The 23201-nt window shown below is 44.2% G+C and overlaps 1 protein-coding gene across 4 annotated transcripts in view; it reads right to left on the minus strand.

The window, feature by feature from the left end:
- LOC141171977 (cilia- and flagella-associated protein 337-like) overlaps nt 1-23201 on the minus strand; it is a 63676-nt gene that overhangs the window by 10643 nt on the left and 29832 nt on the right. For 3 of the 4 annotated variants that reach the window (XM_073655736.1, XM_073655730.1, XM_073655745.1), the window contains 6 exons: nt 19696-19798; nt 18269-18375; nt 10324-10418; nt 10182-10233; nt 10057-10102; nt 8507-8557 (listed from right to left, as the gene is read on the minus strand). In XM_073655736.1, coding sequence (XP_073511837.1) covers nt 8507-8557; nt 10057-10102; nt 10182-10233; nt 10324-10418; nt 18269-18375; nt 19696-19798 — 454 coding nt within the window. The remainder of the gene's footprint in view (nt 1-8506; nt 8558-10056; nt 10103-10181; nt 10234-10323; nt 10419-18268; nt 18376-19695; nt 19799-23201) is intronic. The other variant, XM_073655751.1, reaches the window with a different exon arrangement.

The raw sequence follows: 23201 nt of genomic DNA on the forward strand, positions 1-23201 counted from the left end.
TTTCGACTCTGCTATATCTAGTTAAACTGTGAACTGTCAGTTAAAGACTGTTACCTGCTACTTTCCTCATTTTCCCCTGATACTCCCTGCGTGGAGATTTACCCTATTATAAACTTCCCCTGTTTATTAACCCTGTATTGGCTGCTCTGTGTTTCTGTGTCGCTGCATCTAAAGAACCCGTGTTACATTTAGCGTAGTTGGCAGGATGCAGTCGTTAGACACAGACACTGCAGAGCAGTCCCTCCTGGGAGCCCCTAAATCTAGCTTGCCGCTGGGGGCCATGCTCAGCAATCTCCCAAAGTTCACCGGGGACAATATGATGCTGTGGGACTAGATTGAGAGAGTTAGGAGTATGTTACATATGCATCCGATGACCCCAGCTATGCAAGCCAAAATAGCCTTACTGGCCCTGGACGGCGAGGCACGACAATCCGTGATGTACCGCCCTCCCCATGACTGGGATACTGTAGAAAAAGTGGTGCGGATACTGGAGGAGATGCATGGGGATCCCACCAATGTAGGAGAGCTGAGGATACGGCTGTTTCACCAAGTGCAGCAGGAGGGGGAGACTGTGACGCAGTATGTTAATGCCTTACAGAGGGTGCATGCCTATATCACTAGAAAAGACGACATGGGGAATTTGGGAATGAGCCCCCCTGACGTGATCTTAAGGGACCAGTTTGTGGCAGGCCTCAGGGATGTGCAGCTGAAGCAGACCTTGCGGGAGCGCCTACGCGCCAACCCACGTATGACTTTTCTAGAAGTGGGGGAGGAGGCACGTGTGAGAGAGCAGGAGATGGGGGTGATGGCCCTGGCAGGGATGGTCCGGAGTAACGAGGTAACCACCCCGCCTGCAGCTGAACCGGAATGGGCTCGAGAGATGCGAAAGGAGATACAGGAGATGCGGGATGAATGGTCCAGTCTCAAGAAGACCCCTGCCCCGACACCAGAGATACCCAGATTGATTGCTCCAGTTATGGAAAGAATTGAATTCAGGACCCCCCCTGCAGGAGAGTTCCGTAGGGGAGTGAGGCAACCCTACACAGACAGAGACACGACCTGCTGGAAGTGTAGAGGCGCAGAACATTACTCCAGGGGCTGTGATAGCCGAGGGTGGCCCCTGTCGCGGCAGCCATTAAACTAGCGGGCTCCGTGTTTGGGGGACACAGCCCGGAGCCCGAGGAAGGGGAAAGAAAAAGAGGAAGTCCCAAGGACCTGGTTTCCACAGGCCCGACTGTCTGGGCCGAAATAAGCGGTCGGGCTGTTCACTGCCTGATTGACACGGGATCCCAGGTGACTACGATGACAGAAGCCTACTTCCAACAGCGATTTCTAGAGATAGCGTGGCCTGAATGGGGACCAGTAATTAGACTCACGGCAGCTAATCAGTTACCCATCCCGGTCGCAGGGGTGGTGTGGATGAAGATCCGAGTGTATGGAAAAGATGTGGGGAAAAAAAGTAGTCGTCCTGGTCGCAGGGGGAACCGGAAGTGGACCCCCGGTGACCCTCGGAATGAATGTGCTGAAAGAGATCGGGCAAATCCTGATTAGTGAGCCGAAGGAGATTCCTCTAGACCAGTGGGACCCGCGAACCCCCCAAAGGAGGGTCTTTCAACAACTAATCCGAGCTGCCCAGGCTCAGGAGACATCGAGTGAAGGGAAGATCCTGGGGAAAATAATAGTACCAGCAGCTACGGTGATCACCTTACCGCCCGGACAAACTGTACTCACGTTATCCGCACGGGCCTGCACACCTCTTGAGGGGTCAAAGTTCAGATAAAACCAACATCGATGGACAAAGTACCCCCCCGGACTCTTGGTGGCTCGGACACTGGCCACCGTTCGGGGTGGCAATGTTATAGTGCGGTGTGTTAATCTGGGCGAAGATGATCTCACACTCCCTCCCAGGGCGGAAATAGCCCAGATTCTGGGAATGCCAGAGAAGTTGGTGCGACCTGATATGGTACAGCTGTCTGCTGTACGAGGAGACCCCTGGACTCTGGCGGTCACCGTGCCGCCGGAATTCCACCGGGCTAGTGCGAAGGGGGGATGAAGAATCCTAGAACGAATGCGGGCTGAATTGACGGGACTTAAACCTCGACAGGTGCAGCAGTTTGAAGAGGTGCTGGAGCGGTACCAGTAAGTCTTTGCTCGCCATGAGGATGATTTTGGTTGCACCGAAGCCAGTACCCACGAGATTCCCATGGGGAGCGCTGCCCCAGTGCGGGAGAGATACCGGCAGATACCTCCCCAGATGTATAAAGAGGTTAAGGAGATGCTAGCCCATATGTTACAGAATTGTGTGAGACGGGAGAGTCAGAGTCCGTGGGCAACCCCGATTGTCCTGGTCCGGAACAAAGATGGGACCCTGCGGTTCTGTGTGGACTATAGACGACTGAATGCCTGTACAGTACGGCACTCTTACCCACTACCCCGAATCGAAGAGTCCCTGTCGGCCTTAGGGAAGGCAAGATACTTCTCCTCCTTGGATCTGGCCAGTGGGTACTGGCAGGTGCCCGTGGCCGAACATGACCGTGCGAAGACGGCGTTCATATTACCCATGGGACTGTTCGATTTCAATCGGATGCCCTTCGGCCTGACTAACACCCCCGGGACGTTCCAGCGTCTGATGGAGAGGTGCGTGGGCGATTTAAACTTCGAGGCGACACTGATTTACCTTGATGACATAATTGTCTATGCCGCCACCTTCGAGGAGCACCTCCAGCGACTGGAGCAAGTACTGAGTCGCCTACAGAGTCATGGCCTAAAGGTAAAGCCCCAGAGATGCCACCTGTTTCGCAAACAGATCAAATATCTCGGTCATACTGTGTCCGGTGAAGGAGTCAGGCCCACCCAGGAAAAGGTGGCCGCCGTACAGGAGTGGTTTACCCCGAAGACAGTGAAGGACGTTCGGGCCTTCCTGGGACTTGCCGGGTACTACCGAAGATTCGTGAAGAGCTTCACCCGCATAGCCAACCCATTGCTGGAGCTACTTAAGGGAGTGCCGGCGGGCTCCAAGAATCAGGCGATTCGGTGGGGAAGCAGCCAGGAAAAGGCCTTCCGTGCCCTAAAAATGGCCCTGACCGTGGCCCCAATACTTGCCTATGCGGATTTCTCTCAACCCTTCATACTCCACACTGTCCACACTGATGGGAGCCTACATGGTCTGGGAGCCGTGTTATCCCAAGTACAGGAGGGGAAAGAGCGCGTGATTGCGTACGCCAGCCGCTCCCTTCATGACTAGGAGAGGAACCCGGATAATTATAGCTCTTTCAAATTAGAGTTGCTGGCTCTGGTTTGGGCAATGACCGAGAAGTTTGCAGAGTATTTGTCCCGCTCCGAAGTACTGGTGAGAACAGATAACAACCCGCTGGCCCACCTGGAGAATGCGAAATTGGGGGCCCTGGAGCAGCGGTGGGTGGCCCCCATGGCCAGGTACCGGTATAAGATCGCCTACCGGCCTAAGGCAGAGAATACTCACGCTGACGCCCTCTCCAGAGTGACATATGAACGGCCTGATCATGACTGCGATGAAGATTTGGAGGCGGATGAGACCCCTAGCTTCCGAAGTTTTGTGGGACCGCTGGCCGCGGCGCAAGGACAGATCGGAGAGACGTCGGAAGAACAAGTGCTAGGGCGGCCAAGAGATGACTGGATCCGACTTCAACAGACTGACAGAGAAGTTGCTCAATTACGTCAACGGGTGGCTTTGCGGCAAGTCCCTAGTCGAGAAGAGAGGAGTACCCTGTCCCCGGGAGCACTGAAGATGCTGGGACAATAGGAGAGACTGTGTTTGCGAGATGGGCTGCTGTACTGACGGGTGCAGCTACTGCGAGAGTTCGGGACCACCTGGCAAGTGGTGATCCCAGAGAAGTTGGTCGGAGTAGTGGCTAAGGAGGCTCTTGAACGAGGGGCTCACTTCGGACCACAGAAGACGTTTCAGTGGTTGCAGAGGCTGGTGTATCATCCCCGACTGCGAGCAACAATAGAAGACACTTGTCGAAGATGTCGGAGCTGTGAGCTGGTTAAGCCCCCGGAGCAGCGGGTCCCCATACAAACTATTGTGACTTCTGCCCCCTTAGAGGTGTTGATGATCGACTATTTGACTGTTGGATCGGCGCATCTCGGGTATGAACATTGCCTGGTAATGACAGACCACTTCACAAAGTTTGCGGTAGTGACCCCGACCAGAGACCAGACCGCCGAGTCCGCTGCGCAGGCCATCTGCCAAGACTTCATTCGGGTGTACGGCTGCCCAAAGAGGATTCATTCCAATCAAGGCGCCTGCTTCCAAGGCCGGGTGATGGAAGAGCTGCACCTGTTGTACAAGATTGAGAAGTCACAGACTACTCCTTACCACCCTCAAGGAAATGGGGCCTGTGAACACTTTAATCGGACACTGATCCAAATGCTCCGCACATTGGAGGAAGATCGGAAGGTACGGTGGCCTGAGTTTGTGGCCGAGCTGGTGTGGGTCTACAACAACCGAGTGAATAGTACGACGGGGTTCACTCCTTATACCTTGCTGTTCGGGCGAAAGGGGCAAGAGATTACCGAGTTAGAGCTGGACCCCGAGGAGGACTACCCACGGATGGGGGTGTCTTCCTGGGTCCGGGAACATCGGCATCAACTGCAGACCCTCCGACGGTTTCTACAACAAAAGTTTCAGGAGCTCAAACATCATGAGACATTGCCTCTTCGAGGGACAGCTCTGAGGCCCGGGGAGCAGGTGATGGGTCGGGACAGGCGGCCCCGGGGCGGTGGGAATGGACCCCGCACCGAGTGAAGTGCAGGATTGGCGCTGGAGGACCTGTGTATGAAGTTCAACCCGAGGGGGCTGAAGGAGCCCCTACCAGAGTGGTTCATCGTAGTATGCTGCGACCCTGTCTGTCTAAAGATGACGAGGATGGAGAAGAATCACCTACTTCTAGAGAGGGTCCTGTCACAGTTGCCCCAAGCCACGATGTGGACGAAGAAGAGCTGTTGATTCTACTTCCGAGCCCCAGCACTCGATTACCTGCAGTCCCCAGTGCAGGCAGCGAGGGAACAATATCGGATGAAGCCACCGGGCAGGCGGAGATTGGAAATCCGAGTGACCCAGCACCCCCCATCGGTCAGACTGAGTTACTCCGGTCAGAACGGACATCAGCAGGAGTGCCTCCTCAACGTTACGAACCAGATCAATTCATATGGTACCTTATCGTCCAGGAAGTCCAAGAATGTGAACGTTTGATGAAGGAACTCTCGCCCGTGGAATGGCGAGTTAAAGGAGAGCGGGAGTATAAGGGGGAAGACCGGGGTGTAAGTACTTTCAGAGCACGGGATCCGGAACTGCCAGGGGCGTGCCTCTGGTTGCAGGGGGAAGACAGACTGCAAGCACAGGAGTCAGGTGACTGGGAAGCTGGGGGCGTGTCCAGAGTGAGAGCTGGGAGGTCAGGTGACCGAGAGACTGGTGACGTGGGTAGAGAGAGGGAGAGACTAAGACATTTGCGCGGGAAAGCGGAGCTGGGTCCTGCTGAGCAGAGCAGTGTGAGAGGGTCCAGGCTCCTGGCTCCAGGACTGGGAGCAAGAGCCAAGTGCAGTGGACCGGAGGAGTCAAGCCGACTAGAGAAGAGATGCAGGGTCGGAGGAGCCGGGCACGTGAGGTGCCGTGTTATGGACTAGGGGCTCAGCGGGTAAAACCGGAGACCGCCCGCTGCCGCCAGAAGATGGAGCATTGTTTGGGCGGGGAAGCCTGAAGAAATCAACACCGGTCCCAGCTGGCAACTGCCTTGTGGAGGAAAAGAGTCAGCTGAGTGTAAAAACTGTCGTTTACAACCGGTTCGACTCTGCTATATCTAGTTAAACTGTGAACTGTCAGTTAGACTTTTACCTGCTACTTTCCTCGTTTTCCCCCATATTTTCCCCTGATACTCCCAGCGTGGAGATTTACCCTGTTATTATAAACTTCCCCTGTTTATTAACCCTGTATTGGCTGCTCTGTGTTTGTGTCGCTGCATCTAAAGTACCCGTGTTACATATTAGTAATGGATAACAGTCCCAAATTATAGGTGCTATCTTGGGGGGGGGGGGTTATTAATACAGTAACTACAAATAAAGCGTTATAATCTTTTTTAACATCTTCGGAGTGCCGGATTCTTTTTTTTACCTTTGATTTATGGAGTGGTATCCTATCCAGGCACCCACTCACACGGAGTGACGTAATACCAATCTGCCAGTGAAATATGGCAGATGTTCATCAGAAAGGTGTTGGGTTGGAGAGAAGGGGAAAGCGGGAGCTCCAGTGTCTCCACCAGGAAAGTAGTGGATCGATCCTGGTGTGTCACGCACTCTTTGAGAGAAATCCAGCAAGGAAAGTGTGTGTGCCACAGTGTGTGATTGTATGTGTGTGTGTGCATGTATATCACAGTATATATGTGTTTTTCTATGCACAAATGCATGTACTCTACAAAATCCTGCATGCATACGCTCCTGTATGCAGCAGAGCCCTATGTGTGCCTGTCTGTAATTATCTGGTGGAATACATGTAGATTCCATAAAAATGGGTTCCATAATGAAATGAAAAGTCTGAAATTCCTGCTGTAACATAAATATATCATTGCAGCCATTTGGTAAATTCTAAAAAGTTCATTTTTTTTCTCATTAAAGTACACTCTGCTCCCCATCTTGACTGAAAAAAAAACAGAAATGTAGAAATTTTTGCAAATTTATTAAAAAAGAAAAACTGAAATATCACATGGTCATAAGTATTCAGACCCTTTGCTCAGACACTTATATTTAAGTTACATGCTGTCCATTTCCTTGTGATCCTCCTTGAGATGGTTCTAATCCTTCATTGGAGTCCAGCTGTGTTTAATTAAACTGATAGGACTTGATTTGGAAAGGCACACACCTGTCTATATAAGACCTCACAGCTCACAGTGCATGTCAGACCAAATGAGAATCATTAGCTCAAAGGAACTTCCCAAGGAGCTCAGAGACAGAATTGTGGCAAGGCACAGATCTGGCCAAGGTTATAAAAGAATTTCTGCATTACTCAAGGTTCTTAAGAGCACAGTGGCCTCCATAATCCTTAAATGGAAGAAGTTTGGGACCATCAGAAGTCTTCCTAGACCTGACCGTCCAGCCAAACTGAGTAATCGTGGGAAAAGAGCCTTGATGAGAGAGGTAAAGAAGAACCCCAAGATCAAAGTGGCTGAGCTCCAGAGATGCAGTAGGGAGGTGGGAGAAAGTTCCACAAAGTCAACTATCACTGCAGCCCTCCACCAGTAGGGCCTTTATGGCAGAGTGGCCCGACGGAAGCCTCTCCTCAGTACAAGACATATGAAAGACTGCATAGAGTTTGCTCAAAAACACATGAAGGACTGCCAAACTATGAGATATAAGATTCTCTGGTCTGATGAGACGAAAATAGAACTTTTTGGTGATAATTCTAAGCCATATGTGTGGAGAAAACCAGGCACTGGTCATAACCTGCCCAATACATTACCAACAGTGAAACATGGTGGTGGCAGCATCATGCTATGGGGGTGTTTCTACAGCTGCAGGGACAGGACGACTGGTTGCAATTGAAGGAAACATGAATGTGGCCAAGTACAGAGATATCCTGGATGATAATCTCTTCCAGAGTGCTCTGGACCTCAGACTTGGCCGAAGGTTCACCTTCCAACAAGACAATGACACTAAGCACACAGCTAAAATAACAAAGGAGTGGCTTCAGAACAACTCTGTGACCATTCTTGACTGGCCTAACCAGAGCCCTGACCTCAACCCAATTGAGCATCTCTGGAGTGACCTGAAAATGGCAGTCCACCAACATTCACCATCCAACCTGACGGAACTGGAGAGGATCTGCAATGAAGAATGGCAGAGGATCCCTAAATCCAGGTGTGAAAACCTTGTTGCATTATTCCCAAGAAGACTCATGGCTGTACTAGCTCAAAAGGGTGCTTCTACTCAATACCGAGCAAAGGGTCTGAATACTTATGACCATGTGATATTTCAGTTTTTTCTTTTTTAATAAATTTGCAAAAATTTCTATATTTCTGTTTTTGTTCAGTCAAGATGGGGTGCAGAGTGTACTTTAATGAGAAAAAAAATTAACTTTTTAGAATTTACCAAATGGCTGCAATAAAACAAAGAGTGAAAAGTTTAAAGGGGTCTGAATACTTTCCGTACCTAATGTAAGTGTGACTTAATATGATGGTTTTCCAATGTGGATCTTCAACACCCTATTTTCCAAATGTAGCAAAAAAAAACACAATTCACATGGAATTCAGGGTGGGCTGTGTATCTGGAAATTTTCATTTCAGTGGGATTTTTATTATGGATTTCTCCCTTTGCAATACATACGCAAAAGTCACAGTAAATCCGCTGCAAAATCCATGACAAAATCTACATGTATGCAGTTTGTGTCTCACATTCATCTTTGATCCACTGTGGAAACTTATAGCCAAAAATGGCCTTGGCGCTAACTCTCCGGTTGTAAAGAAAACTTGCAACTTACCATATTATTGCTCCAGGCCACCTGTGGCAGCGCATGGTCGGCATCATCCTGCTTTTGGCATAAAAAAAATAGAAATATAAGATACATCTAGCAGATAGGATTCAGAGCAGAGTCCCTGCCAAGTAAATGTTCAAATGTCACAACACTGATCCAAAAGGTACAAGGCGTAGAAAAGTGCGATGAACAGAACTGGCTGGTAATATCATCATGAACAAACATGAACATAAAAGATTCTGAAGTTTCTCTGTATTGGAAACATCTCAGATGAAGCGATAAAGCAGGGAGCTTATCCACTTTAGGCAATCATGGTTTATTAGGGTTTGTGCGCGCAACATCTTTTTCATGTGGGTCTACTCCGAAACCCGCCTAAAAAAGTGCTTAAACAAATGCTAAAAAAATATGAACATATGCACAGCAAGGTCAAAACTACTTGCTGTGCACATGTTCAGTCTTTTTGAGCTTTTTTCAACCAGTTCAGGCTTCAAAGCCACAAATTGGTCAAAGGAGGTGACCTGGTCATTCTTCAAGGGGCTTATGCTTGGAAACTGCTAACTACTGTATTCACAATGTAAAAACAAAACAAAACGCAGACTTGGAAAAAAAGATGGCAAAAAAAATGATTCAGGAAAAACACCTCTGGTGTTTTTCTAAAGTGTCTTCTGCATCTAAAACTCAGCAGGTAAATCAGCATCTAAAAGACATCGTGTGCACATACCCTTACGCTGGTTTCCTGACGATAAACTCAGTTTCTCACTCTCTATAATCTGTTGAGAAGGGTTCAATTACCGTGCAGCACCCCAGGAGGGGAGAGTAAGCATTTCTCCAGTCCATGTAAGGGCAGTTCATGTAATATATTTTACTATTGGGGAAATATGGCTACCTTCTTCCAAAAACCGTGCCACACCTGTCCCCATTATGTGTGTTGTATTTTAGCTTAGTTCTTCTCACTTCAGTGAATACAAGACACAACCTATAAACAGGTGGCTCTGTGGAAGAACCTAAATATGCTTTGTTATTAATTTATTTATGTTTTTAATTATGGCCAAACCCTTACTACCATTCTGTAGAAAAATACATTGCACAATATATGTACCGTATGGTAAAAATGACTTTATTGTCTCTTTAATTTCAGCTGATGCATGCTGCCCGATGTGTAGGCAGCATGTCTCAGGCACTGGCTGCATGATTTCAGCCATATATGTTCAACTTTGAAACCCTGCGGCATTTAAGAGAAAAACATAGTTTAATATACGTCAGGGACCAAACTGCATGGGGGACTAGTCAGACAGGTGGGTCCCCGGCGACTTCTTCCCTCCTGCTGGCCTGAGTGACAGTCTCTCCCTACAAACGTGTATAGGATTTCAGAGTTGAACCTATTGAAATCCTGCAGCCAGTGCCTGATATCTGCTGCCTGTAGATTGGGTACCATGTATCAGCGTCAGGTTCCCTTTAAAGTCAACTACATCAGTTCTACGATGATGCAAATAATATATCTGATCTATATTCTCAGAATGAGTAATTTGTAAACTTCAATGTTTCTTCTAACTTACCGGAAAAATTCTGATCTGCCCACTATAAGAGACGGATACTATATACCTTTAAACATAATAAAATGTGATGGTTAGTTCATTTCTACAATGGACAGAGACTCCACACCAATGCAAACAATACGTACTGATCAGTGTTATATTCTGCATAGGTGACGTCACTGATTCCATCTCTTGAGCCTGTAATAAATACAAAGCAATCACTGGGAAGTATGTTGTTAGATACCTATGACATCAAGGTGGAAATAAATTTTCCCTTCAGCAACCAACCTGCACTGCCCTGCATAAGGGTCCTTATAGGGGTGAGAGCATTTGAGGTGTAGTCCCACAGCTTTAAACTTCCATCTTTACCACCCGATACCAATCTGTAAAACACATAGACGTTATCAGATGTACAGTGGTGTGAAAAAGTGTTTACCCCCTTCCTGATTTCTTATTCTTTTGCATGTCTGTCACACTTAAATGTTTCAGATCACAACACAAATTTAAATATTAGACAAAGATAACACAAATAAACACAACATGCAGTTTTCAAATGAAGGTCTTTATTATTAAGGGAAAAAGAAATCCAAACCTAAAGGGTTGTGTGAAAAAGTAACTGCACCCCCCTCCTCCCATAAAACATAAATTAACTGTGGTTTATTACTTTTTTGGGAAGCTGAGTTATATTTCCCTAGTCACACATGGGCCTGATTACTGCCACACCTATTCTCAATCAAGAAATCACTTAAATAGGACATGGCTAACAAAGTGAAGTAGACCAAAAGATCTTCAAAACCAAGACATCATGGTGTGATCCAAAGAAATTCAGGAACAAATGAGAAATAAAGTAATTGAGATCTATCTGTCTGGAAAAGGGTATAAAGCCATTTCTAAAGCTTTGGGACTCCAGCGAACCACAGTCAGAGCCATTATCCACAAATGGCGAAAACATGGAACAGTGGTGAACCTTTCCAGGAGTGGCCGGACAACCAAAATTACCCCGACGACTCATTCAAGAAGTCACAAAAGACCCCACAACAACATCTAAACAACTGCAGGCCTCACTTGTCTCCGTTAAGGTCAGTGTTCATGACTCCACCATAAGAAAGAGACTGGGCAAAAATGGCATGCATGGCAGAGTATCAAGATGAAAACCACTGCTGAGCAAAAAGAATATAAAGGTTTGTCTCAGAATTGCCAGAAAACATCTTGATGATCACCAAGATTTTTGGGAGAATACTCTGAGGACTGACGAGACAAAAGTTTAACTTTTTGTAAGGTGTATGTCCCTTTACATCTGGTGCAGAAGTAACACAGCATTTTAGAAAAGGAACATCATACCAACAGTAAAATATGGTGGTGGTAGAGTGGTGGTCTGGGGCGGTTTTGCTACTTCAGGACCTGGAAGACTTGCTGTGGTAAATGGAATCATGAATTCTGTGTCTACCAAAAAATCCTGAAGGAGAGTGTTGGGCTATCTGTTTGACCTCAAGCTAAAGCGCACTTGGGTTATGCAGCAGGACAATGATCCAAAACACATCAAGAAGTCCACCTCTGAATGCCTTAAGAAAAACAAAATTAAGAATTTGGAGTGACCTAGTCAAAGTCCTGACCTTAATCCAATTGAGATGCTGTGGAATGATCTTAAAAAGGCGGTTCATTCTTGGAAACCCTCCAATGTGGCTGAATTACAACAATTTTGCAAACATGAGTGGGCCAAAATTCCTCCAGAGCATTATAAAAGACTCATTGCCAGTTATCGCAAACACTTGATTGCAGTTGTTGTTGCTAAGGGTGGACCAACCAGTTATTAGGTTCAGGGGGCAATCACTTTTTCACACAGGGCCCTGTAGGTTTGGAAATCTTTTCCCTTTAATAATAAAAACCTTCATTTAAAAACTGCATTTTTGTTTTTAGTTGTGTTATTTTTGTCTAATATTTAAATTTGTTTTGTGATCTGAGACATTTAAGTGTGACAAACATGCAAAAGAATAAGAAATCAGGAAGGGGGCAAACACTTTTTCACACCACTGTATAAGACACGTAGTAAATACTGAAAAATAATCACATAAAAGATGAGTACTGTAAATTCTGTACATCTGTAGAGACTGTAGTTAGAGAGAAAACATTATTATATTGTATTATATTGCCATAAACTGTAACTGTGGTTTCAGGAGATCTTGCAGCAGAATCTCTGTGTGTGTTCCTTCTCCATAGAATCTTGGGAGCACCAACTGTCTTCTATCTTAGTAATGGGAAAAATATGTCTTTACTGTTTACATATTTTATCCATGAATTGAAAGAGATGGATGAATCAGTCTTTGGTAATAAAACAAGTCCGGAGTAGGGTCCATAATTTGTGATATCCATATGCAATGATAAGGTATATGGAAAGGGTCTTGTCCTGGTGACACAAATCCTTTAAAGTAACTCCTCAAATACTTTTCTCTAAAGTCGAAACAGGTGATTTCCACTGAGCAGATGACTTCTAATGATTGTCCTATCATAATTACAGATTTACCCGACGATTTGTTGTAAATTAAGAATACAAATTAGAATTAGGTCGGTGTAATTAGAATAATGCGACAGCAGGGAAATTATTACTAAAGTCTTCAGGTCTGGGACATTGGAAAATGCTGTTGGGTGTTAGGGGTCAATTAGATCTTGGGTAAAGTGGTTAAATCCTATGTGGCTCAGTGAGCGTCATGGGATAACAATTCACTTGTCACAGATTAATGTATTATTGGTAGAAGGCTTTGCTTTGTGCGAAAATAAACCCACTTGTGGCCAATTTGATCTCTTCTCATATCACCTCCATAGTATAAACATGATCAGCCATCAATGCAAAGAGAACGACTATTTGGACTAACTTGCCTAGTGAGCAGTGTCTTTACCACACTGATATTACCGCCACACACCGTCGTTCCCATGGGCATAAATAGTTCTTATTTTAAAAAGCCAATAGCTGTAATATAATAGCATTATATTTCTTTGTTTCTTCATCTCTGGAGAAAAATTTAACTGAAGATTCTCTGATGATACAAACTCCTATTTATCTCAGTGAGGGATTAAAAGCTTAGGAGTGACGGTTAGCTGCTCTGCGGAGGATATCCACTAATTAACCCAGCAAGCGAGCATGTGTATAATTACAGGTTGCAGGTTACATAACATGCCAACGGACAAAGGGGATGTTGCCATGCAAGCACCTAGATGATTGCCAACCATTATGTATCACAAAGACAAACTGTGTGCATCCAAACACATTGGGAAATCATTATATAAAAAATGGGCAAGCTTGTCACGTATAATTAACACTTTAATTTATAGCATATTACTCTGAAGATGGCTAGACAGTCAAAACATTAATTTAGCCAATCTTATGATTGCACAAAAAGAAAATGGTCATTATTAATATTCCATGTCTGAGCGGTCACACTGACTCTTCACTCTATTGATGATGTGTGGATTTAGTAGAAAGGAGAATTTACCCATGGAGAGAATGTGCACCCAATATATACACCTAAACATTTAAATTGCAACACCAAGAAAAGGAAAAGTAGCAGAATTGTGAAGATGACATGATCGATAGACATGTTAATGATATGCAAATTATGAAAAAATGGAAACTACATTTTTATTTGGTCTCTAACTATCACTGTATCCAAAACAAAAGAGATTATCACTGAAGAGGATAGACCTCCATCCCAGCATCCAGTCTGCATCTGGTGACCTCATGGGCAACACCATGAGGAGACCATCATTAGGGAACATCACACCGTTCCTACTCCCGGCATTAAGGTGTGGGATGGTATAATGTACGGTAGCTGGACCCCTCTAGTTTTCACTGCAGGTACACTAACAGCTCAGCATTACATTGATTGGTTGTTGAACCAGTGGTACAGCCATTTGTCAAAGTGTCCCAGGAGCTCTCTTTCAACACGACAACCAGACCACATGTAGCTCATGCTACTGTGAGCAGCCTGCTTTGTCTAATCATGCTACCATGGCCTGCAGTATGTCCTGACTTGTCTCCCATTGAGCACATCTGTGATGTCATTGGTTGGAAATTACAGGGAGCTGCCAGCAGCGGATCTTGATGATTAGCATGTCCAAGTGCATTCAGTGTGATAGAACTTTCCACAGATGACTATTAATATGCTAAGGTGTGTAATTTTGTGTATTTCTGTGTATGGCGCTCATAATCAATGCTGAATAAACCAAGATGTGTTGAAAATGTTGTTTCCATTTCTTCATAATTTTCATATTATTAACATGTCTATCAATCCTCTGATTTCTAGAATTCCATGAATTTTGCTTCTTAGTATTCACAGCAGACAGCGTACAAATTCCAAGCAATGATTTTAAAACGTAGCTTATTCTGCCACATACATAAGCAACAATGTTTTGACTTGTAATAGGTCTTTATCAAGTACTAAATACAGACCTAAATAATTACTAAATAAAGACTTATTATAGGTCGAAACGTTGTTGGTCATGTTTGTGGCAGAATAAACTATGTTTTAAAATCATAGTCTGGAATTTGGACACTGTCTAACGTGAATGCATTGTATCGTTTTCAAGTGGACTCCTTGGAGTTTTGGACTTTACGTCCCCTTGGAGAGTGCTGGCAGCTGTCTGTTTCTCTATGATGTTTTCCTTCTGAGGGCTCGCTCATATGATTGTATAACTCGGACGAGTGTATCTGATGTTTTATCGGATAGCACTCAGCCCAACGTTATACTATGGGGTAGTACAGATCAGCAATTATTTCTTTTCTCATAACAATTCAGCATGAGAAAAAAATTGAGGCACGCTGCGAGTGCCTCCAGAATTCAGATCACGTGCATCCATTCAAGTCTATAGGGGCGTGTGAAATATCGGACTGAACTCGGATGAAATCCGAGTGCAGTCCGACATTCGCAAACTCAGACCATGGACATAATCAGATCACACTAAGATGACACTGAGCTAAAACTTTGAAAGAGTAGAGTGTCATAATCGATCCAATTCTCTCGCAGAGAGAAACATTGCTTGTGTGACCCAGGCCTTAGTGTTACAATTTCAATGTTGATGCGTTATATACTAAATATGTATCTACACTTGTTATGTATTGTGCACTGATCTTGAATTACATCCTGTAGCATAACCCAAAGCTATAAAGGCAGTAGAGCTTAGCTACACTCCTACGATGGGCTGGTACAGTTATGAGCATCTTATATGGCGCTGTGATCAGCCATGCCCAAATGGATGTTTGTTCCCTATAATTGCCCAGTGTATAGCAATGAAATAACAAAACACTCATTTGTTGTTGGATCGCCTGTTTTATGTAGGGTGAAAAATTATCGTTGTTCAGCCACACATCCACAACAATAATATAAAGTGCAATTGTAATACAAAAGAGATGGCACCAGCATATAACGACTCCGAGAACAGCAAGTGGCCACATACTGTATAATGGGATCATCAGACTGACAATCTTCAGGGTAATTCACAATGTATTTAGCACTTTACCTGGCCTGATTGCCTCTTCTTCCACTGTAAATATTGTCAATAATGTAAGTGTATGGTGAGAAAATAGAATAAACATTCCAATGATGTGCTGGAAGAAGGAAAATTGGTCAATGGCCAGAATGTGATGTGTTGATGAGATTCTGGTATCATGAAAACTACGCCTTGTGGGGCTTTACTGGTATGGAAAGCTTGTTTAAAAGAAAACAACTGAAAAACCGTTAAGAAGATCATGGGTTCCCAAGGCTCATTGATGGCTGTGGACAGTGAATGCGAGCCTGTCTCATCTGATCCCTCAGAACAACTATTGTGGCACAAAAAAGTTAAAGGGGTATTCCCATCTCCAAGATCCTTTCCCAATATGTAGTAGGTGTAATTATAATAATATTAGCAAATATCTCCAATTAGAAATGTAGTATAGCTTTTCTGATTAGCTATGTCTCTTTCCTCATGTGCAGGCATTGCAGGACCTTCGGTATCCATGGTTACGACCACTAGCAACTAGCTAACTAACTGTCACTTTATCAGTGGTCATAACCATGGATACCTAAGGTCCTGCAATGCCTGCACATGAGGAAAGAGACATAGCAAATCAAAAATACTATACTACATTTCTAATTGTAGGTATCAGCTAATATTATTATTATTACACCTACTACATATTGGAATAGGATCTTGGACATGGGAATACCACTTTAATTTTGGCTACAACAGTGTCAGGACACGCAGTGAGTCACAGCTGGCTGCTAAGGGTCCTCATAGTCACAGGCCACTGATTTCCCATACTAACCTTTGTTCATTAAAGAAGCACTCCTCCCATCAACATTTTTATCTTCTTAATATATTGCAGTAGTCATATTATATAGCACTGTGTACTTACAATTGCTCATTTTGGCCTTTCTACCCAGCTAAACGTGATTAAAAATAGACTAACTGAATCCTTCTAAACTCTATGTAGAATCAGGAGGTCAATTTTCCCTGTATGAGTAATAAGCCACTGCAAAAGTCCCTGGCAGGGGAGGAGGAAGCAGCTGGGTCAGGAGTTGAAGAAGGGAATGATAAATGCAGGGACAAAAGACTTCCTGTTCCTACAGAGAACAGAGAAAAGAGAAGAATTTACTGGGCAGAAAGGCAAAATGAGTAATTTTAAGTACACAGTGCTTTATTATATGATGATTGCAATACATTAAGAGAATAAAAACTTTGATGGGAGTGCTTCTTTAAAGAGAATCTGTCACCCCCCTGGGACCTATCAGATGGCTAATATGGGCATACAGGTGATAGAAATGTAAATCTATACTTACCTGTATATCCAATATTAGCGGTCTTGTGGCTGTGAAATTGCTTTTTATAAAATCCTTTTTCCTAGGCTTGGCGTACGGGAGACGCAAGAAATGCCTGCTTATATGCTTAATTTAAATATTCCCCCCTCCCCTGCCCACCCCTGCACGTCACAGGGCCCTGTGATGTGCAGTCTAGGGCTGCACATCCCGCGCATGCGCAATGTGCCTATAGCTTAAGGCGCATTTTTTTTCTCCCTGCCCTATTTTACTGCTCTGCTCTAGTGCACAGGTGTGAGGAGTCACTGTGACTTCCGCTCCAGTGACCTCCGGCGTGTGCAACAATGAGGTTTGGTCCCCACTTCCTCCCGGCATCCTGCTATCCACGGGATGTGCAGCCCTAGACTGCATGTCACAGGGCCTAAGGCTGTGTGTCCACAATGCAGATTTAATGCATTTCTGCCGTGGAAACGCATTAAAATCGCTTGTTAAGATGTCTGCCATGTTTCCCAATGATAATCCGCATGTGCTGTGCACATGCTGCGGAAATTTCTGCTGCGGATTATCATTGCGGAAAAATCCACAGCTCTACCAATTTGGGCCCGATTTTGCGGTGAAATCGCGCCCATTGGCTTGCATTGAACCGCATAACATACGTATTATGCGGTACAATGTGCGGATGTTACCCGGGTTGGGAGAAGAGGAGACTCTCATCCAACCTGCAAGTTAAAAAATTATAAAGTAAAAAATTAAAAAAAATATTCATACTCACCTCTCCGGTGGCCCCCGGTCTCCTCCCGGCGGCGATCCTCTCTGTGACCATCAGCTGACTAAATGACGTCAACGCAGGTCCTGCCAGTACACCGCGGGCCACCGAGGAGAGAGGATCACTGCTGGGAGGAGACCGGGGGCCGCTGGAGAGGTGAGTATAAGGTTTTTTTTTCTTTTTACTTTTTAATTTTTATTTACACTGGATGCACGATTTGAAGCAGAAATCTCCTCATAAGTTGGTCACATAATATAAAGCCATGCCAGTTGCATGTATTTATATTGTGTGATCAACTTGTCAAGCCCTTTTCCAAGTGATGTTTTCGCTTGGAAAACCGCTTGAAAAAAAAAAGCATGCATAAACGCATGTAAAAACGCATGTAAAAACGCTGAAAAAATGCATGTAAAATCCGCATGCGTTTTTTCTGCCAAGGAGATGCAGAAATGCTCAGGAAATTTCTGCTTCAGATCAGCATCGGGGGCACATACCCTCATGGAGTGCATGCCTTGAGAATCTTTAGTTATTTTAGTGATACAAGGGGGTTATCAACATAATATTATGTAATTGATCTGTGTGTAGGCAATCTGATTTATCTATAGGCAACTAGATGGTTAAGAAAATAAAGGAAGAAGAAAAACATCCTTATAAATAAAAACTTATTAAAAAGGTTACATACCTATTTCCATCAATGTTCAGAGCCATGCATGTGATGGCAGAGTGACCATGAGCAGCTCGCACTTCACCCAAGAGCTGCCCTGTCAAGAGATCCCATGTCCTCATTACCTACATCAAAGGCACACAAATAGTTTCCCTGTTTATGGGATATAATTCATTTAAATTCTAAAATGTTTTAATATCTTTTAAGAAAGGTCAAATTCTGTTTCAAAATAGAAAAAATAAGCCATAATGAATAAGTGGCACAAATATATGCAATATCTTCATTTTAAAAGGTCCGCTTGGTACAATCTCTTTTGTTATAAGGTTACCATGAAAATGTCTCATCTCTGGTGATCTGCAGGAGAGCCTTGAGTTTAACCCCTTCATGACATATGACTTATATTTACATCATATGTCGAGTCCCTGACTTTGGTGCAGGCTCACATATTGAGCCCGCTTCTTTCCTGACACATGACGGCTGATTTAATCAGCTATCATGTGCCTTTAACAGGCACGGGCGGAGGGGTGCTCCTCCCACGGGTGTTAATCGGTGTTAAATCCCGCTATCAATCTCTGACAGTGGCATTTAACACGCGCCAGTCGGAAGCGTGTCATTCATCCCTCTCATTGGTGGCACTGTCATGTGATCACAGGGCACCGATGGGTTGTCATGACAGCCGGGGGTCTGCTCGTGGCCGGCGTTCCTAGGAGATCATGATATCTTCGACACATAACAGGGCTGAAGCACTGCTATGTATAGCATGGATGATCGCAGCTTCAAGTCTCCTAAACACAGTAAAAAGTGAAGGTTTTAAAAATATGAAAAATATAAAAAAGTACAAAAGTTCAAATCACCCTCCTTTTGCCTCATTCAAAATAAAACAATAAAAAAATACACATATTTGGTATTGCTGCATTCATAAAAGTCCGATCTATCGAAATATAAAGTAAATTAATATGATCAGTTAATGGCGTAGAGAGAAAAGAAATCAAAACGCCAGAATTACGTTTTACGGCCGCCGCAACATTGCAATAAAATGTTATAAGAGGCAATCAAAACATTGTATCTACCCCAAATTGTTATAAGTAAAAACATCAGGTAAGGGCGCAAAATAACAAGTCCTCATACGGCCATATTGATAGAAAAATAAAAAAGTAATGGCTCCGGGAAGAAGGGGCGCAAAAGACAAAAACGGAAAATGGCCTGGGGGTGAAGGCGTTAATGTCCCTGCAACACCACCAAGGGTCAAACGAAGCAATACATACTGTCCGACTTATTCATGGCACTTATAAAAAGGGTAACTTAGGAACTCCTTTAAATTGGTCCTTTTTATCCATCATGAGCATTTATGTTAATACCTTAAAATGTAAACATAAAATATAGGATTACAATAAATGTGTCCAGCTTTTATCAAACCCCATAAATACTTCAGCAGGAATACTTACTGATCCTTCAGAGCAACTAATTATCTGCTGAAACAGCTGGTTATACAGACATCTGGTGACCGGCTCACTATGGGAGACAGACGGCGGTCCATGGAGAATGCCACTGTAACATACAAGAAAAGAAACGACCTTACTGACTGTGACATGGTGTATAGATTACATTTGTACTGAGTGACCGGAATCATGCAGTGATCATATAGAACAGTAATATACAATGGATATAAAACGTCTACACACCCCTGTTACAATGGCAGATTTTTGGCATGTAAAATAATCAATCTAAGGGAGCAGTCAGTCAGCCGTATTACTCGCGTGAGGATCGCTTTGTAAACTTCGGACTGGTCGGCAGCTTCCTGACCTGAGCGCGACAGCATATATTTCTATGCAGCTGACACACTCAGGTCAGGAGAGCCGACGGCCAGTCCAAGGATTGCAATGCGATTCCTGCGTAAGTAATACGGTCGACTGACTGTATCCTAAGAAGAAGAATTTCAGACCTTTTTCCATTTTTAATATCACCTATAATCCGTACAAATAGATTGATAAATAAACTGAATTATTTTGAGGGGGAAAAATAAAAATAAAATAATGTGGTTGCATAAGTATGAACATCCTCTTATAATTGGGGATTTGGTTGCATTCCGTATTAGCCAATCACATTTAAACGCACGTTAAATAGTAGTCAGTACACAGTTTCCATTATTTGAAGTGATTCTGATTAAACCCATATAAAGTTTAGCTGTTCCAGTAGGATTTTCCTGATATTTTCTTAGTTGTATTTTACAGCAAAAGCCATGATCCATAAACAGCTTACAACGCAGCAAAGGGATCTCATTGTTGAAAGTTATCAGGTGTAGGGATTTCATGCTTTCTGGAAGATATATAGATAATGCTGTCTGGAACAAACATGTGAAGTTTTACTGATTTTATAAAACTCCCATGGGATCTAAACAAAACAGACTCTTATGAGCATAAAGGTGTAACATAAAATAAACAGCTCATGCACCAGCAAAATATAGGCTCACTGGCTTAGATTACAGTCCCGCTCTCACAGCCTTTGGCAGAGACTGATCAGCACTCTGTCGTTTCCTCCTCCCACACACGATCCCAATATGATTCCACTCAGCTGCCTTAAATAGGAGCTGCAAAGCCTGGACTGGAGCTATGGGCACGACCATACCCACTCAAACTCTTCTGATCACTCCTAAAACCTGCACTCAAAATCTGGTCCCATTAAAAAACTTTCCAGCAAGCTACTATTGTTGGTGCCTTCAATTCCAGGACTTACATCCCTGATGCTAGCCACCTCGGTGACACACATCTCCTGCCGAGGACATTACCACCTGCTCCTTTACACAGGGTAACAGTAAAAAACACATTTCCAATACATAAGATTGAAAATTTGGAACACTGTGAAGATGGTCATCAAGAGCCGGCTTAAATTTGGCACAACAGTGACATTACCTAGAACTGGATGTCTTTCAAACAAAATGAAAATCTGTCCAGTAGGCTGACAAGAGGCCTCCAGTAACATTAAAGGAGCTGCAGGAATTTCTGGCAAGTACTTGTTGTGAGTACAAGATGTGATAACAATTTCCCGTATTCTTCACATCTGGCCTTGGGGTAGGATGGCAAGATGGAAGCCTTTTCTTACAAAATAAAACATCCAAGCGGGACTATGTTTTGCCAAAATCGACATCAAGTCTGCCAAAAGCATGTGGGAAATCGTGTCATGGTCTCATGAGACCAAGGTTGAACATTTTGGCCATAATTCCAAAAGGTATGTTTGGTGCAAAGCCAATATTGCACATCACCAAAGGAATAGCATAGCCACACAGTAGCATGGTGGAGGCAGCATTATCCTTTGGAGCTGTATTTCGGCAGCTGGAACTGGGGCTTTAGTCATGGTGGAGGCAATTATGAACAGTTCCAAACATCAGTCAATTTGCAACAAAACCTTCAAGCCTCTGCTAAAAAGCTGAAGATGAAGATGAATTTCACCTTTACAAACGACAATGACCTTAAGCATACTTCAGAACATGCAAAAGAATGGACTCACTAGAAGAAGAGCAAGGTTTTTAAATGGCCCAGCCAGAGCCCAGACCTAAATCCAAGTGAGAATCTGAAGAGGGCTGCACAAAGGAGACACCCTCGCAATCTGACAGATTTGGAGAGCTACTACATGGAAGAAAGTTCAAAGACTGAAAATTCTAGATGCATCTTGCTGCCAAAAAGACTAAATGTTGTCATAAAATCAAAGGGTACTTCAAAAAAATATTAGTTTAAGGTTGTGCATATTTATGCAACCTGTTATGATCTGCTACAAGAACTAAGGAAAGATAGGAAAACTGTCCCTACAATAGGACTAAGCTGATTCCCTACGATGCAGCGGGCAACCTGTTCCTTGTGAACAGACCCGCCTTCGTCCTCAGCTAGTCTGAACGCAGACCTATAGATATAAGGGAGGGGTCCCTAAAAGTACTAAGGACTGGGATAAAATTGGACACCTCCTAGCAGAAGTTGTAGCAGAGCAAAAAGACAAACAGAGAAAAATACTTAGAGGTCCAAGGACCAAGCAAACTATAGAGATAAGTACAAAGCACCTGGCTAGATTAAGAGTCAAAGTAACACTGAACTCCAGCAAAGCCAGAAGGGCGGAGCTGGAATAAATAGGCAGCAGGTCACGTGACCACAAAATAAAAAAAAACTAACAGGAGGGTTCTAGCAGTACCCCCTCTTCTATGAGGATCCTCCGGATCCTCCAGGCCCAGGCCTATCAGGAAACCTCCTGTGAAACGCTCTGATAAGTCTAGGAGCAGAGACATCATCTGCCCTTACCCAGGAGTTATCCTCAGGACCGAAACCTTTCCAAGCAACGAGATACTGCAATCTCCCTCTATGCCTTCTGGAATTCAGGATACGAGAAATTTCATATTCACCGTCTTCCACCAACGGAGGAACTGTGACAGTGGCATCCCTATCTGATACATCAGCTTTTTTCAACAAGGAAACATGAAACACCGGATTAATCTTCCAGGAGGAGGGAGCCTCCAACCTAACAGCAGACTGGTTAACCACCTGAAGCACCTTAAATGGTCCCACAAACTTCGGACCCAATTTTTGTCTTTGAGGACAACCAAACCATGTCACCAACAGCAAACAAAACCTCTTGACATTTCCTGTTAAAATACTTCTTAGACTTTGTTAGCCTCTTGAAGGTTACAACGTACATCAGTCCAAACTCTCTCCAAATCACCGGAAAAATTCTCCTCCTCCGGCACAGCCGACACCAATTTGGAGAACGAACCAAACGACGGATGTCTCCCAGTACAACAAAAAAAAGAAGAACACCCAGCAGAAGAGGATGTATGGTTGTTAAGAGCAAATTCAGCAAGTGGCAGAAACTCAGACCACCCCTCTTGAATGTCTGCCACAAAACAACCCAAAAACTGCTCAACATCCTGGTTCTTTCTTTCTGTCTGTCCATTAGACTCAGGATGATACCC

The sequence above is a fragment of the Phyllobates terribilis genome, unplaced genomic scaffold (assembly GCF_046119375.1).
Source record: "Phyllobates terribilis strain yellow unplaced genomic scaffold, ASM4611937v1 Scaffold_1__5_contigs__length_1240528914, whole genome shotgun sequence".
In the NCBI taxonomy this organism is placed as follows: domain Eukaryota; kingdom Metazoa; phylum Chordata; class Amphibia; order Anura; family Dendrobatidae; genus Phyllobates; species Phyllobates terribilis.